Genomic DNA, 12,271 nt, shown 5'->3' with positions numbered 1-12,271 from the left:
TTACGATTGATAAGTGATAAGAACATGTGAGGCGCTGTGGTTAGAACAGAGTTGTGGTTCGAGTGGAAGCAAGCAAGGCTGGGATGTATGTCAATGGTGTGCTCTGTTCATCGCCAGCCAAATTTGAGATAAAGCGTTAAAATTGTGCTACTGTAGTGAATGTCATGGCTGGTTGATGCTGCTGTACTGTACTGTACTGTACTGTATCTTATTTTTGTGTGTGCAGTGCAAAATCATGGACACTCACTGGTCCATTTTTTACATTCTCAGAATTAAATTAACACTCAGGATTTTACAGTGTGGTCTCTTCAGACAACTCTCTCTCACTTGTACTCTTGAACAGCCGGTCCCACAATGTCTGTATTCACAGACATTCTCTCAGTGCTGCCTAATTTTGCATCCCCTCTGAAAACTCCCTCTAGAATGATTCAAAGATGCACCATACAAAGTCTTGTCCAAGTGTATTGGATGCAAAGCAACCTGCAAGCCTCTGAGTGAGGAACATGGAGTCTGCAGCACACTCATAGGTAGATATGGAGACATGGAGGAGCGAAGCAGCTCTCTGTATTGCAGGGGAATTAAACCGGATTGGGGAGAGCAGAGGAGAATATGTGGTCCAAGGTGACTTTGTGATCATGTTCCAGAGCGCAGCCTCAAATCCTCAGCTTCAGGCTGTGTGTCACTCTGTGTGAGACCGAGCGTGAGTATCTGTGTGTGTGTGTGTGTGTGTGTGTGTGTGTGTGTGTGTGTGCGTGCGCGTGTGTGCGCGTGTGTGCGTGCGTGCGTGCACGCTTGAGTGCGCTTGCGTGCGTGTGTACGTGCGTGTGTCTTTTTGCTTACATGCATGAATGTGCTTGCATGCGAGTGCATGCATACATGACATGTGTTAACGCATGTGCGCCTCTGCGCATGTCCATGCATTCTTGTGTACGTGTGTTTATCCCGGTGTCTGCTGAAAGCCCATAATTGTCACAGTAAGTCATTCAAGCTCCTCAGAGGCAGTGACGCATGCCCCCCTCTTGCCTAACAATACAGTATTGACCTGGCACATTGGGCCCAATGTTTGTCTGCTCTAACTCAATAGGGCAGCAGCCCTTGGCATTCTAGCCGCGTTTAGTGTATTGGCGTCGCAGCAAGCCTGTTCAAAGCCTCAGACTAAATTCAGTTAGGCAGATACTTTTCACAGGCTCCATTCTGATTAATGTTGATGGGTGGGTGTCTATGCTGACAACACGGCGACTTTAAAGAGACGTTGAAACATCGTTGCTTTCAAGACTCAAAAAGGCAATCTGCAGTAGGCTGAAAATTGGAATGGGGACCGCTTATGAGCAATGGATAATGCATTACATGTTATTCCAGATCTTGTGTAGGTCTTCCTACTAAGATCTTGTGGAGAAAGTGTGCAATCATTTAGGTTTTCTGGAAGGTAAATTGTCATGCGGTATGTGGTGGCAGGCTGGAGTGAGTCTGGGAAGATACAACATATAATACTGTAAGACATTGGTTCTCAACTTGGGGTTCGGGGACCCCCAACGATCCTTGAGGGGTTTCCTGGTGGTCCCCAGCTAATTGATGGACCCTTACAGGACTGTACAAATGGAAGCAAATGGACCCTTACAGGTCAATTTGGTTCCATTTGTACACTCTCACAGTTAAATTGACATGGACGATTTTACGGTGTTGATTGGGGTCCCAGAGCTAAAAACCATATCAAATGGGGGTCCGTGGCATAATGCATGTTAAGCCGGGGGTTCTTGAAATTAAAAAGGTTGAGAATTATTGCTGTAAGAGGTCCCGTGCACGAACACAAGGAACACAGCTTCATTAGTGTAGCCGCCAGCCAAACATCTACATATGGGAACAGGAACTGTGAAATGTAAAGAAAGAAACCGAAAGCGCAAGAAGAAGCCACAAAAAAAGAAGAAAAAAAAGGTATGGAAAGAAACCGAAAGCGCAAGAAGAACAAGAGTAGCCACAAAAAAAGAAGAAAAAAAAGGTATGGGCAGAAAGAATGCATCTAACATTTAAGTGTCTTTTTGTTTGCCATGATGGAACACCTCCTTCCTAAGCTTGGATGACAAAGGGGGAAGGAAGTTAAAGTGAACATAAAAGAGGGGTGGGGTGAGTGGATGAGGTTCAGAGGTCGGAGGTGAAGTGGCACGGCGGGGCGGGGTGATGGGCGGTGTGTGGAAGGAAAGGGGTGTGCGTCCGTGCCCCTCCCCTGAGCCAGGCAGCTGGTTTGTCTGGCCCGGTATAGGAGCTTAGCTCCCTCCAAGAACCACGCTCCACTACGTCCCAATAGCAGCGATTTCACTGTAGCCAACTTGCAGCGTGTTGTTGAATGAAGAACTGAAACAAGGTCTTTAGCAGTGATGGGGATTGAGACGAAGGCCTCCTGTCGCTTTTTAAGAGGCGCAATTGAGGATGTTGCTGGTCGTAATCGTCAACCTCTGCTGTGTAGCCTTTTGAACGTCACTTTCTCTCTGTTGACTTAACTGAACTACTGTATGAGCAACAACCACTGGGCCTGTGCAGAGGCTTTGACTGGGTGCCAAAAAAGAACCACATTCAAATTAAGATATCTGTTGGGTTAAGATCCCTTGTAGTCCTATGCAAGTTTATATGTATGTTTGTGTGTTGAAAAAAGTGTCAGCCCCAATAGCAGCGAGAGTGTGTCTCTGTGTCTCTGTGCTTCTGTGTAAAGTCCCTCTGAAAGTGTCCCTCTTTAAGACCTGTTTAAAAGGGACGCCCCCTCTTTGTGTCCAGTGTTCTCTGTGGCGTATGGAAGCGCTTTTGTCCCCCTCTTTCATGTGCTCTCACAATGGCCCGAGCCGTTTGAAACACAACAGTAGATGAACTGCGCTGACAGTGTATTAAACTCTGATGAATTGCCTGTGCGAGGCATAGATCAATGTCCTTCAACCTTTAGCACATACTGAGCCCAGGCCTTGTCTTGGTTAAATGGAACAGGTTGCTTGGCTGTATGGCCTCGCTTTTCAAAAGGCCTGATTATATTCCTATGGTTTGTTGAAGGAGAGGCCTTTTTTTATGTGTAAATCGCTGTGGTTTAAAAAGGCCCCTATTTTGTCTGTTTCATTCAGAGTGTTGACATTGTGCGTCTGTGGTTGCACATCAGATACGCTACTGCATATTTTGTGTGGATTTAAGCCATCTACGTGCCTGAATCTTGAACGCTGAATATACAAACTAATAACCTGCGACGTTACTGTCTGTCTGTGCCATTTTTGTGTCAGCAGCCCCCCTCTAAAAGAACTGCACTGTGTGTGTGTGTGTGTGTGTGTGTGTGTGTGTGTGTGTGTGTGTGTGTGTGTGTGTGTGTGTGTGTGTGTGTGTGTGTGTGTGTGTGTGTGTGTGTGTGTGTGTGTGTGGCGCACGAGTACATGCACAGTGGTGGTAGTCCTTCCCGGGCCTCCCTCAAAGTACCTATAGGCTCACAAACATACTTGAGATGTCTGATGTGCAGGCTAGTGGCCTACCTCTGACCCCTTAATGACTTCTTCCCTCTGAAGGGGGCTCAGGGCAGCCTGTTTACACAGATCACAGCCTCAGCCACTTAAGAAGAACAACAGGGCTGGACCACTGAGCCTCTATAGCCTAGAATGGCTCCCACAGGGACTAGCCTCTCAACCACCATCACTACCACCGCTCACTCATACTGACCAACAGATTGTTCACAGGTGGCAGCAGCAAGTACACTCTAGTCTATTGGTCCAGATAGGGCTCCAGCCATCGGTTATTTTCTTAGCGATTATTCTATCGATTACTTTCTCGATTTATCAAATGATTGAGAAGTGTGTTAAAAAAAGAAGACAAAATTGGAATCAAATTACTAAATCGATTAGCCTAATTAACTACTTATGGCCTATTTTATACTTTGTGTACAGAAATTGCGAAAGAAGAAGATCGACAAACTCACAACGCATCAAGCCGCGTTTGTAAGCTTGTAGGTCTGATATTTTCGCTAATTTTGAAAATGTATTTGATTAAAATTGAACATTCTTTTAGATAATTAATGAAATACATTATTTTTATTAACTTTTGCACTCCTAGATCCAGATTGTAAAATACTTTAAAAATTCTATAAAAAAATCATAGAGGGGGGGGGGGTCGGATGTTCTTTCTTCTTCTTCTTCTTCTTCTGTTTTCTTCTACTTTTATGGACGTGTTCCATTTTTCCCTCCACAGGTGTGGTTCAGCAACAGACGAGCCAGGTGGCGCAAGCAGGCCGGTGCCAATCAGTTAGCAGCCTTCAACCACCTGCTGCCCGGAGGATTCCCGCAGGGGATGCCAACTTTACCCACATACCAGCTACCAGAGTCCAGCTATGGCAGTACCGCATTATCACAGGGTAAGACAGACGGCCATGTAAAAGTCCTTTATGTGGGGTGACTATTAGAGCATGCTGTCATCTGAAACTCTTATGTTCTATACTAAATAGGTTTAATCTAATCAGACTAGATCTTAAGATAGGGCTATTTGTGGTATGTCATATGTAATGGTAATGGTATGCTAACGACATTTCAGATCATGTATAAACCCATGTGCTGCCACATATAGGATCCATGCACCAAGTCGTTATGTATACAACCACTCTTTTGTTACAGGGGAGTGGACACAAGCTTTCACTTAAGTTCTTGTGGTCTACAAGAGCAGGATACGTCTTCTCTGATGCTCCATGTTTAGGATTAATTAATGTTACCAATCCACAGTACACGGTGTTCCCAGTACTGTTTGTCAATGCCTTTTTCCAGCGATTAAGCATTATTATCACTGTTCGAGGCTGTAGTATTTGGCTCGAGTCACAACATGAAGGTCCTTGCGTAATGTTGTGATTTTGATTCGCCATGTTGTGATGTATTTCCCATATTTGCGTTTTCACCAATTCTGTGTGTTTGTTGTTTTGGTGTCAGATGGCAGCAGCACATTACACAGACCCCAACCCCTGCCCCCGTCTTCCATGCACCAGGGAGGTCTGACGGCTGACGGCAGCTCCGCATATGGCCTCTCGTCCAATCGCCATGGCTTCTCCAGCTACTCTGATACCTTCATGAGCCCCTCAGCATCCAGCAACCACATGAACTCAGTCGGCAATGGGCTCTCCCCGCAGGTCAGTCCCAGAGTAATACTTTGACAATTTCATGATCTATAATGTTCAGTGGGGAGAGTGTGACTCCTCTCTCCTCTTCAAAACCCTCCCCCTCCCCCTCCTCCTCCCCCTCCTCCCAAAAGCTGCTGATGTTCAGAATATGCAGCTGTAATTGAGTGAAATTAAAAATCGGGAAAAGCGTGCTCAGTGCGGGCTTTTGTGCTTGCTTCTAAACCCCAGGATTTCCTTTAGTTATTCTAAATTGCTACATTTGTAAAACAATTGGATTATCATCAACAAATTAAAATTCATCTTGATAGCACTGCAACTGCTCACGTTGCTCCAAACAGTGGTTTCAACTTTCCTGGGACGTCAAAATCCTGCACACATGCGGATGAAATAATTAGCTAAAGCTTATAAATGTAGACCACTAATCTTCCTCAAGTCATTGTTTGCAGTTGGAAGACTCCATTACTATATGTGATTTCACTCATCTTTTAGCCAACCCACTGCACTACTGTATATATAGTAGCTTAGGGTTGTGCACGTTACACATGCGGCATAGTATCCTGTCACCTCTCCTATCCACTTTACCCTCACACCTACTCTATGCTCTTAGTAAAGCCAAGCCTCCTGCAGGGTTCAGTAATTACATTATCATATTGGAGGATAAATCTATAGCAGGTTTGAGATGTCTCTATACCTAACCTATCCATTCTCCTCTGTCAAAGAAAATGCCTTTCCTTTGTCACATTACTATGTGACACTGTAAGTGCATGTATGTGTGCATGTGTGTGCCTTTTCCGCAAAGCTGGGGATTCCACATGTTATCCTCTTTGGGCACCTCTATTAACGAGCGTTTAAAATGCGACTCTATGCTAAGGGTTGAGCCTTAAGTAGCACTGAATGAAAAATGATTTGTATTGATGCAAATCATGTGTGCGGAGTGAATTATACACAATTACCCATCAATACTGGCCAGTCTTGCCCACCCTCACCAACAAGATGTGGTTAACAGGCAGAAAATAAGATTGAAATGGTGTGTAAAGAGTTGAAAATGAATTTCAATGCTGCATTTGTCCACAATTACCCCCTCGTTCACACGTGTTTTATTGGGAGAGGTTTTTTTTTCTCCCTCTCCTTCTTCAAATATTTCTCAAAGCAGATTGGAAACATTCTTGGTATTACCCTCTTTCTTCAGAGAAGAAAGAATTAAGGATTTTGTGACAAAAAAGAGATTTTCGCTCCTGCTGGAGTGACGGCGGATAACATGGAGACTCCCAGCGTGTTTGATTGTTCAACGCGGCACAGGGGCTTTAACCGCTAATGCTCTCACTGCAAACCTGCAGAAAAAACACAACAGGAATATCGACTCCTCTTTTTTCTTTCATTAACGGGTTTCCTTAATGCTTGCTTTGGTATATAATATAGTACTGACTATATAGTACTATATTCTCTCTCTCTCTCTCTCTCTCTCTCTCTCTCTCTCTCTCTCTCTGTGTGTGTCTGACTCTCTCTTCTCAAGAATGCGTTTTGATAATAAATATTTCCTGTTTAGTATTCTGGATTAGGACAAGGCTGCCTCTGGGCAACTTTACAGAAGGGCTTTCTTTTTTCCTTTTCTCCCAATATTCTGTCAAGCAAGTTTTTATTGAGCTTTTAGATTATTTCGCACGGGTTTATCTATTTACTCACTCCACTATAATAACTCTTATATCAGTATCATAACTAAGTTATGGAAGGGCTTCATATTATGCTTTGGGGGGTGAGGGGGGGGGGGCATGCTGTTGCGGGGCATGCTTACTTGGCTCTGGGAGCAGGGGATGTGGGGAGAAAATAGAATGTATGTAGAATGCCATGTGGCATTCCTATCAATCTCTCAACATGGAGATGAATGGTGTCCTGACAGTGGAATCAGGGTTCACACCCCAGAGCCCTGCTGTGGGTCAACTCAATCTCGCTCACTCACTCACTCACTCACTCACTCACTCACTCACTCACTCACTCACTCACTCACTCTCGTTTTCACTAAGCAAAGAGCCACAAATATGGTAGCTGTAACGTATATAGCGTAGCACTCACCACATACAGCACTCAAGCACTCAATTCCAGCTAATACATCACTGTCTTCACCTTGCCTGGAGTTACGCAAATGTCACCTTACAGTGTCCTCACTGGCAACTCATTTTCAGTCTTTGAAATATGTCATTGACGGAGATGTGTTTTTTTATGTCATACATTGTATATATTTTACTCTCCTCTCTACTCCTCCATGTAATGGAAAAAGCAATACAAACAGACTCTCCATCGAGATGGAAATGAGAATTTGATATTGTAGGTGTCAAGACAGCATCTGTTTGGGGGAGATATGCTTGTGCATTGGTATGTGTGAGCTATTTTCTGCAGTGTCTGGCGTTGATGGCCTAGCAGTTACTGGTAAAGATTGACAAAAAATTCTCTGATTCCCAGTAAATGGGTTGTGGTGGCAAGGTGCCAAGTCTGTAATGGAATCCTGCAGCGTTCAGCATTCCCGACAGGTGCTCACGTCCATCCCAATCCTATAACCCATCCCGACAGCACACATTTTCCCATTACGGCTGCGGTGGAAAAGCCATCTGAACTTACAGTGATTGTTGTCATTGTAGGATATAAGTTTTGGCTGGTTTGAGTGTGCCTGTACTTGGCTGGTCAGAAGGTGTAAGGCCAGGAGGAGAGTGTGTTATTGCCGGCCTTGTTTCATTTGGTGGCACAGCAGGATGCAAAGAGAGACGGGCAAGGGCACACCAGTTTATTCTATTTTATTTCTATTTGACTGTACTTGAAACTGTAATAGCATCTTGGGAAGGTTGATTGTGTTTTGATCGTCATCCAACTGACTGAATTCATGACTTTGTTGATATTGCTTCTTAACCTCTTAACTAAGCAGAACATTTGTAAATGATCTTATCTGGCATGGAGAGACCATTCCTCCCCTTCCCTAACTGAGGGAATTTGGTGGATAACCTTTCTTGGCAGTTAAGCAATATATAGTTCCCTTTCTTTGCTTTAAATTTTTTTTAATTTTTTACAACACCAGATAGATTAGTGATTCTCAACCTTTTAATTTCAAGGATCTAGAGTAGAATTGGGGCTCTTGCCCCAATCTACTGTAAATCCTCAGTGTTCATTGAAGTGTGAGAGTCTTAAATTCAATTGTACACAGACCCATAAACGGTCCATTTGGTTCCAAACTATCAGTCATTTAGCATGGGACCCCCTGGAACCCCCTCAAGGACCCCTGGAGGTCCCCGGACCCCACATTGAGAACCATTGGTTTGATAGTGTTCTCTGAAGCACTGTTGTTGGGAGCCTTGTTGTTTGGCAGACGTTTGGGGGCTGAAATTCCTCATTATTGCATGAGAGGGACACCTGCTGGGAGAAGGAAGAAAATAACCCTTCTGCTGAATCCCAGAGATACAAGGTACTGAGAATAACCCTTCTGCTGAATCCCAGAGATACAAGGTACTGAGAATAACCCTTCTGCTGAATCCCAGAGATACAAGGTACTATGAGAATAACCCTTCTGCTGAATCCCAGAGATGCAAATTACTGAGTGACAGAGTCTGGGTTGCAACTAAGTGCAAACTTAAAAGGCAAACAGCATTCGGCTGCAGACACATGCCAACATTGGGTCGTGACATTTCTTTCTCTCTGCGTGATTAAAATGATGGACTGTGAAGAACACAGCTGTTGTGTCTTGTAGATTAAAGAAGAGAAATACACTGTTGAATTTTAGCACTCTGCTCGGTATGCATGACAAGCAGTACCGAGGTTACTCAGTAGGTATCACAAATACACATTTTATCACCGTGGCGGCGAAGGTGGCTTTGGAACTTTTTTGAAAAACTTTGTTTGCTTACAGTTTCACTGTGTGTGTGTGTGTGTGTGTGTGTGTGTGTGTGTGTGTGTGTGTCTGTGTGTGTGTGTGTGTGTGTGTGTGTGTGTGTGCGTGGATGGCCTTTGGGCTGTGTGAGTGGGCCGGGCCTCCACTCTCTCCCTCTCTTTCTCTCTCTCTTTTACACGCACACACTCTCTCTCACACGCACGCACGCGCACACACACACGCACACACACAGAAACACGTGGGATCAGAGGCGGAGTGGCTCTCACCCCTGCCTCCCTTTGATCTGTGTCCCCGGGCCTGCCTGCCCGTGCCGCACTGCACCGCTCCGCACCGCGCACACTGACACCACGCTCGCCAGCGACTCCCCACAACTGTCTGAGAGAGATAAGCCAGGGGAGACTCCTAACTGTGCTGCCGCTCTTCCATTAGTGAGCACAGACGCTTCTTAAAAAAAGAGAGGGGAAAAAAAAAACCCTGGGATGAATTATATTTAAGAAGCAAGCTCTGTCGTTTGCCAATAAATAAATAATAAATAAACGGGAAATGTACAGAACAATCTGCTGGAGCTCTGGCTTCATTCCTCCTCCCTCTGCCTTGTGACTTCTAACAAGACATTCTGCACCTGAATACCAATGAGAGGGGGAGATTCATGTAGTCCCCCACATTATTAAAACTTGGGCATTAAGCCTCTCACTGGGCACCGTGTCAGCTGGCAAGCTCTACTGACAACAAATCAAAGCGGATGAGCACATAGCCTGCATTCATAGCTCAGCCACTCGCAGAGCAAGAGGGGGAATACATACTGCTTAATTAGAACTCCCATTAAAACAAATACTGTTTCAATTTGGCAAGTATAAAAAAAGATGTAAGAGGCTTTTAGAAAAAAAGAGAGAGAGAGAGAGACCTGCTGTTGGCAGCTGCCAAGAGAATCAAGGGACTGTAAATCATATCCACTGGCTATACTGTTTTTGCGTAGATTATTAGTGTTGCTCTGTTGTTTTGCAACACTTTTGAACTCTTGGGGGGGCGGGGAGCGGGACGGGGGGCGGGGGGGGGGGGACACCCCATGTGTGACACCCGAAAATTCATACAAGCACAGAATAGTCCTCTTGGTTTGACTACAGTACTAGTGTTCTTCGACAGTACAGTACACATCCTGCTTTGTCTGAATTGCATGTATGCAACTCTGTGTGATTTCTGTTCATTTGTCAGGTAGACCCATTCCTAATGAAATCCTATTTGTCAGTAAGAAAATCCATCCATATTACATGAAACTGGTTCATAGTACAGTGCCACTCATTAATGATGATCCCAGGTAGGCGATGAGCTGATTTGTCTCTTGCTATAATCAACAATTTGGTAGTGACTTAGAGGGAGCTTATTAGGAATTTATGTACCTGGATCATTTGTTGCTTGTGCTTCATCTTCCAATTCTTTGTAGGAGCCAAGTGAAGCCGCATTCAGTCCATTCCAAAAATATTTGGATGCAGCTTCATGTATTCATAATCTATTTTCACCTACCAACCTTCCTACCCTCTATTTGGCTTTTTGTCACGCCAGGATGCCTTGCCAATAGTGCTTTTCTCTCTGTTTCCCTTCCTCCCTCCTTCTCCTCTTTCTCATTCTCTCTCTCTCTCTCTCTCTCTCTCTGTCTCCATCTCTCCCTCTTGCTCCACCTCTCTCTCCCCTGGAGAGCCAGCTCTTCTCCCTACACCCAGATGAAAGGCTATGGCGGACAATAAAAATGCTATTTAAATGCAAGGGTGTTTGTATGCGGGTGAGAGATATTTCCTGCAGAAAGTGAGAAGCTGCTGCATCCTGATAAATAGTAAATATAAGGGAATGTGATTTACATTTATCTTGCAGAGGCAGCCAATATGAATTTCAGTAAATCCTAGAAGATTGGGATTTAAGCAGGAGACGACTGAGACTGATTCACAGGCGCTGTGGTGTCCCACGCAGTTGAAGTGCCTATGGGATGGATAGTGGTATTGCCTTTATTAAAGTATAGGCACAGACATCATTGATCCTATCTTAAATACCAATTACAGACACTCGCGCTCGAGAAGTTTCCATTGCAAAAGGTTTCCGGGCTTTATATTGCACACATAACATTTGAGCGTGCATTTTATTTAACCACTTTCAACCCGGTGTCCCTATTTTGGACATGCCATTATGGGCATGTCATTATAGGTAGCAGATCTACAAGCTCACAGCTCTACATGTATAAGATCTACAAGCTCAATGCGTCACGACTCACGATGCATTGCACCGTGAGCTGTTTTTGCTGTTCATTTTGTTGTTTAGAAAGTATAAAATAGGGCGGAACCCCAGCGTCCACATTCTGAGGGGAACATTATAGCTCACAATCTACAAGCTCACAATACGTCACATTGAGACGCATTGTGAGCTTGTAGATCGGCTATTTTTGGCGAAGAGATTTGGCGTAGACTGAAAAGTGGTCAAAGTACAGTTGTAAGTCCAGTTCTCTAAGACAACAGGGGTTTAAGTAGTTTATAATAATAGTAATAATAAAATACTTTATGGTTTCAAACTCCAAGACCACTTGTAACTGCAGGTGAAGTGTGCACGGACAGGAGGCATATGTGTGGTGGAACCCGTCATCTTCGGGGGGCCATGGTTCAGGGTTCACAGGGTTATGGGACTGTGGGGAGAGAGAGGAGGCCTTGGGCTGCTGTGAACCTGCCCTGCTGCTGGCCTGGAGGTTTGGGATGTTGTCTGGCTGCATGTGGTTCCTGTTAGTTCCAGATGCCAATCTGACAGGTGCATAGACGTGATTAATACTCCCTCGGACTATCTCTCTCACCCCCCCCCCCCTTCAAGCCTCTCCCTTTTTCTCGTTGTCTATGTCCCTCATTGGCAGTGCATGTCTCTGGGTCCCAATTCAACCCTCCACCCGCCCCCCCCAACCCTGCAAGTGGTAGGCTATATGATTCACTTTGGAGTCTCTGACCTATTTTCATAGTCTCGTGTAAAAAAGGCAGAGCTCTACGAGAGAGCGTTATGACTTCTTGGTATTCAAAAATGTTGGATATTACGTTTACAAGGGCAGTTCATAACATGTTTTTCTCTCTCTCTGCTTTTCTCTTGTACAGTCTTTTTTCTTGGTCTCTTTCCCGCTCTCCCTCGCTTTCCCGCTCACGCTCTCACTCTTCTTGCTTGCTTGCTCTCTCTCTCTCTCTCTCTCTCTCTCTCTCTCTCTCTCTCTCTCGCTCTCTGTGTCAGTAAAATGAGAGGTGGCTGGGTCCCCAGCTGCTTGT

General features: G+C 44.8%; 1 protein-coding gene across 2 annotated transcripts in view; it reads left to right on the top strand.

Annotated features, from left to right (window-relative positions):
- The window catches only part of pax7a (paired box 7a), a gene marked incomplete at both ends in the record, with an annotated part of 54,091 nt that overhangs the window by 31,391 nt on the left and 10,429 nt on the right, over positions 1-12,271 (top strand). For both annotated transcript variants that reach the window (XM_084063575.1, XM_084063574.1), the window contains 2 exons: positions 4,207-4,369; positions 4,932-5,128. In XM_084063575.1, coding sequence (XP_083919701.1) covers positions 4,207-4,369; positions 4,932-5,128 — 360 coding nt within the window. The remainder of the gene's footprint in view (positions 1-4,206; positions 4,370-4,931; positions 5,129-12,271) is intronic.

Source organism: Gymnoscopelus microlampas (genome assembly GCF_963454915.1).
Source record: "Gymnoscopelus microlampas genome assembly, chromosome: 7".
NCBI classification, from domain to species: Eukaryota; Metazoa; Chordata; class Actinopteri; order Myctophiformes; family Myctophidae; genus Gymnoscopelus; species Gymnoscopelus microlampas.
Note: the sequence above shows the minus strand (reverse complement) of the source record. Positions and strands in the feature narration are given on the sequence as shown.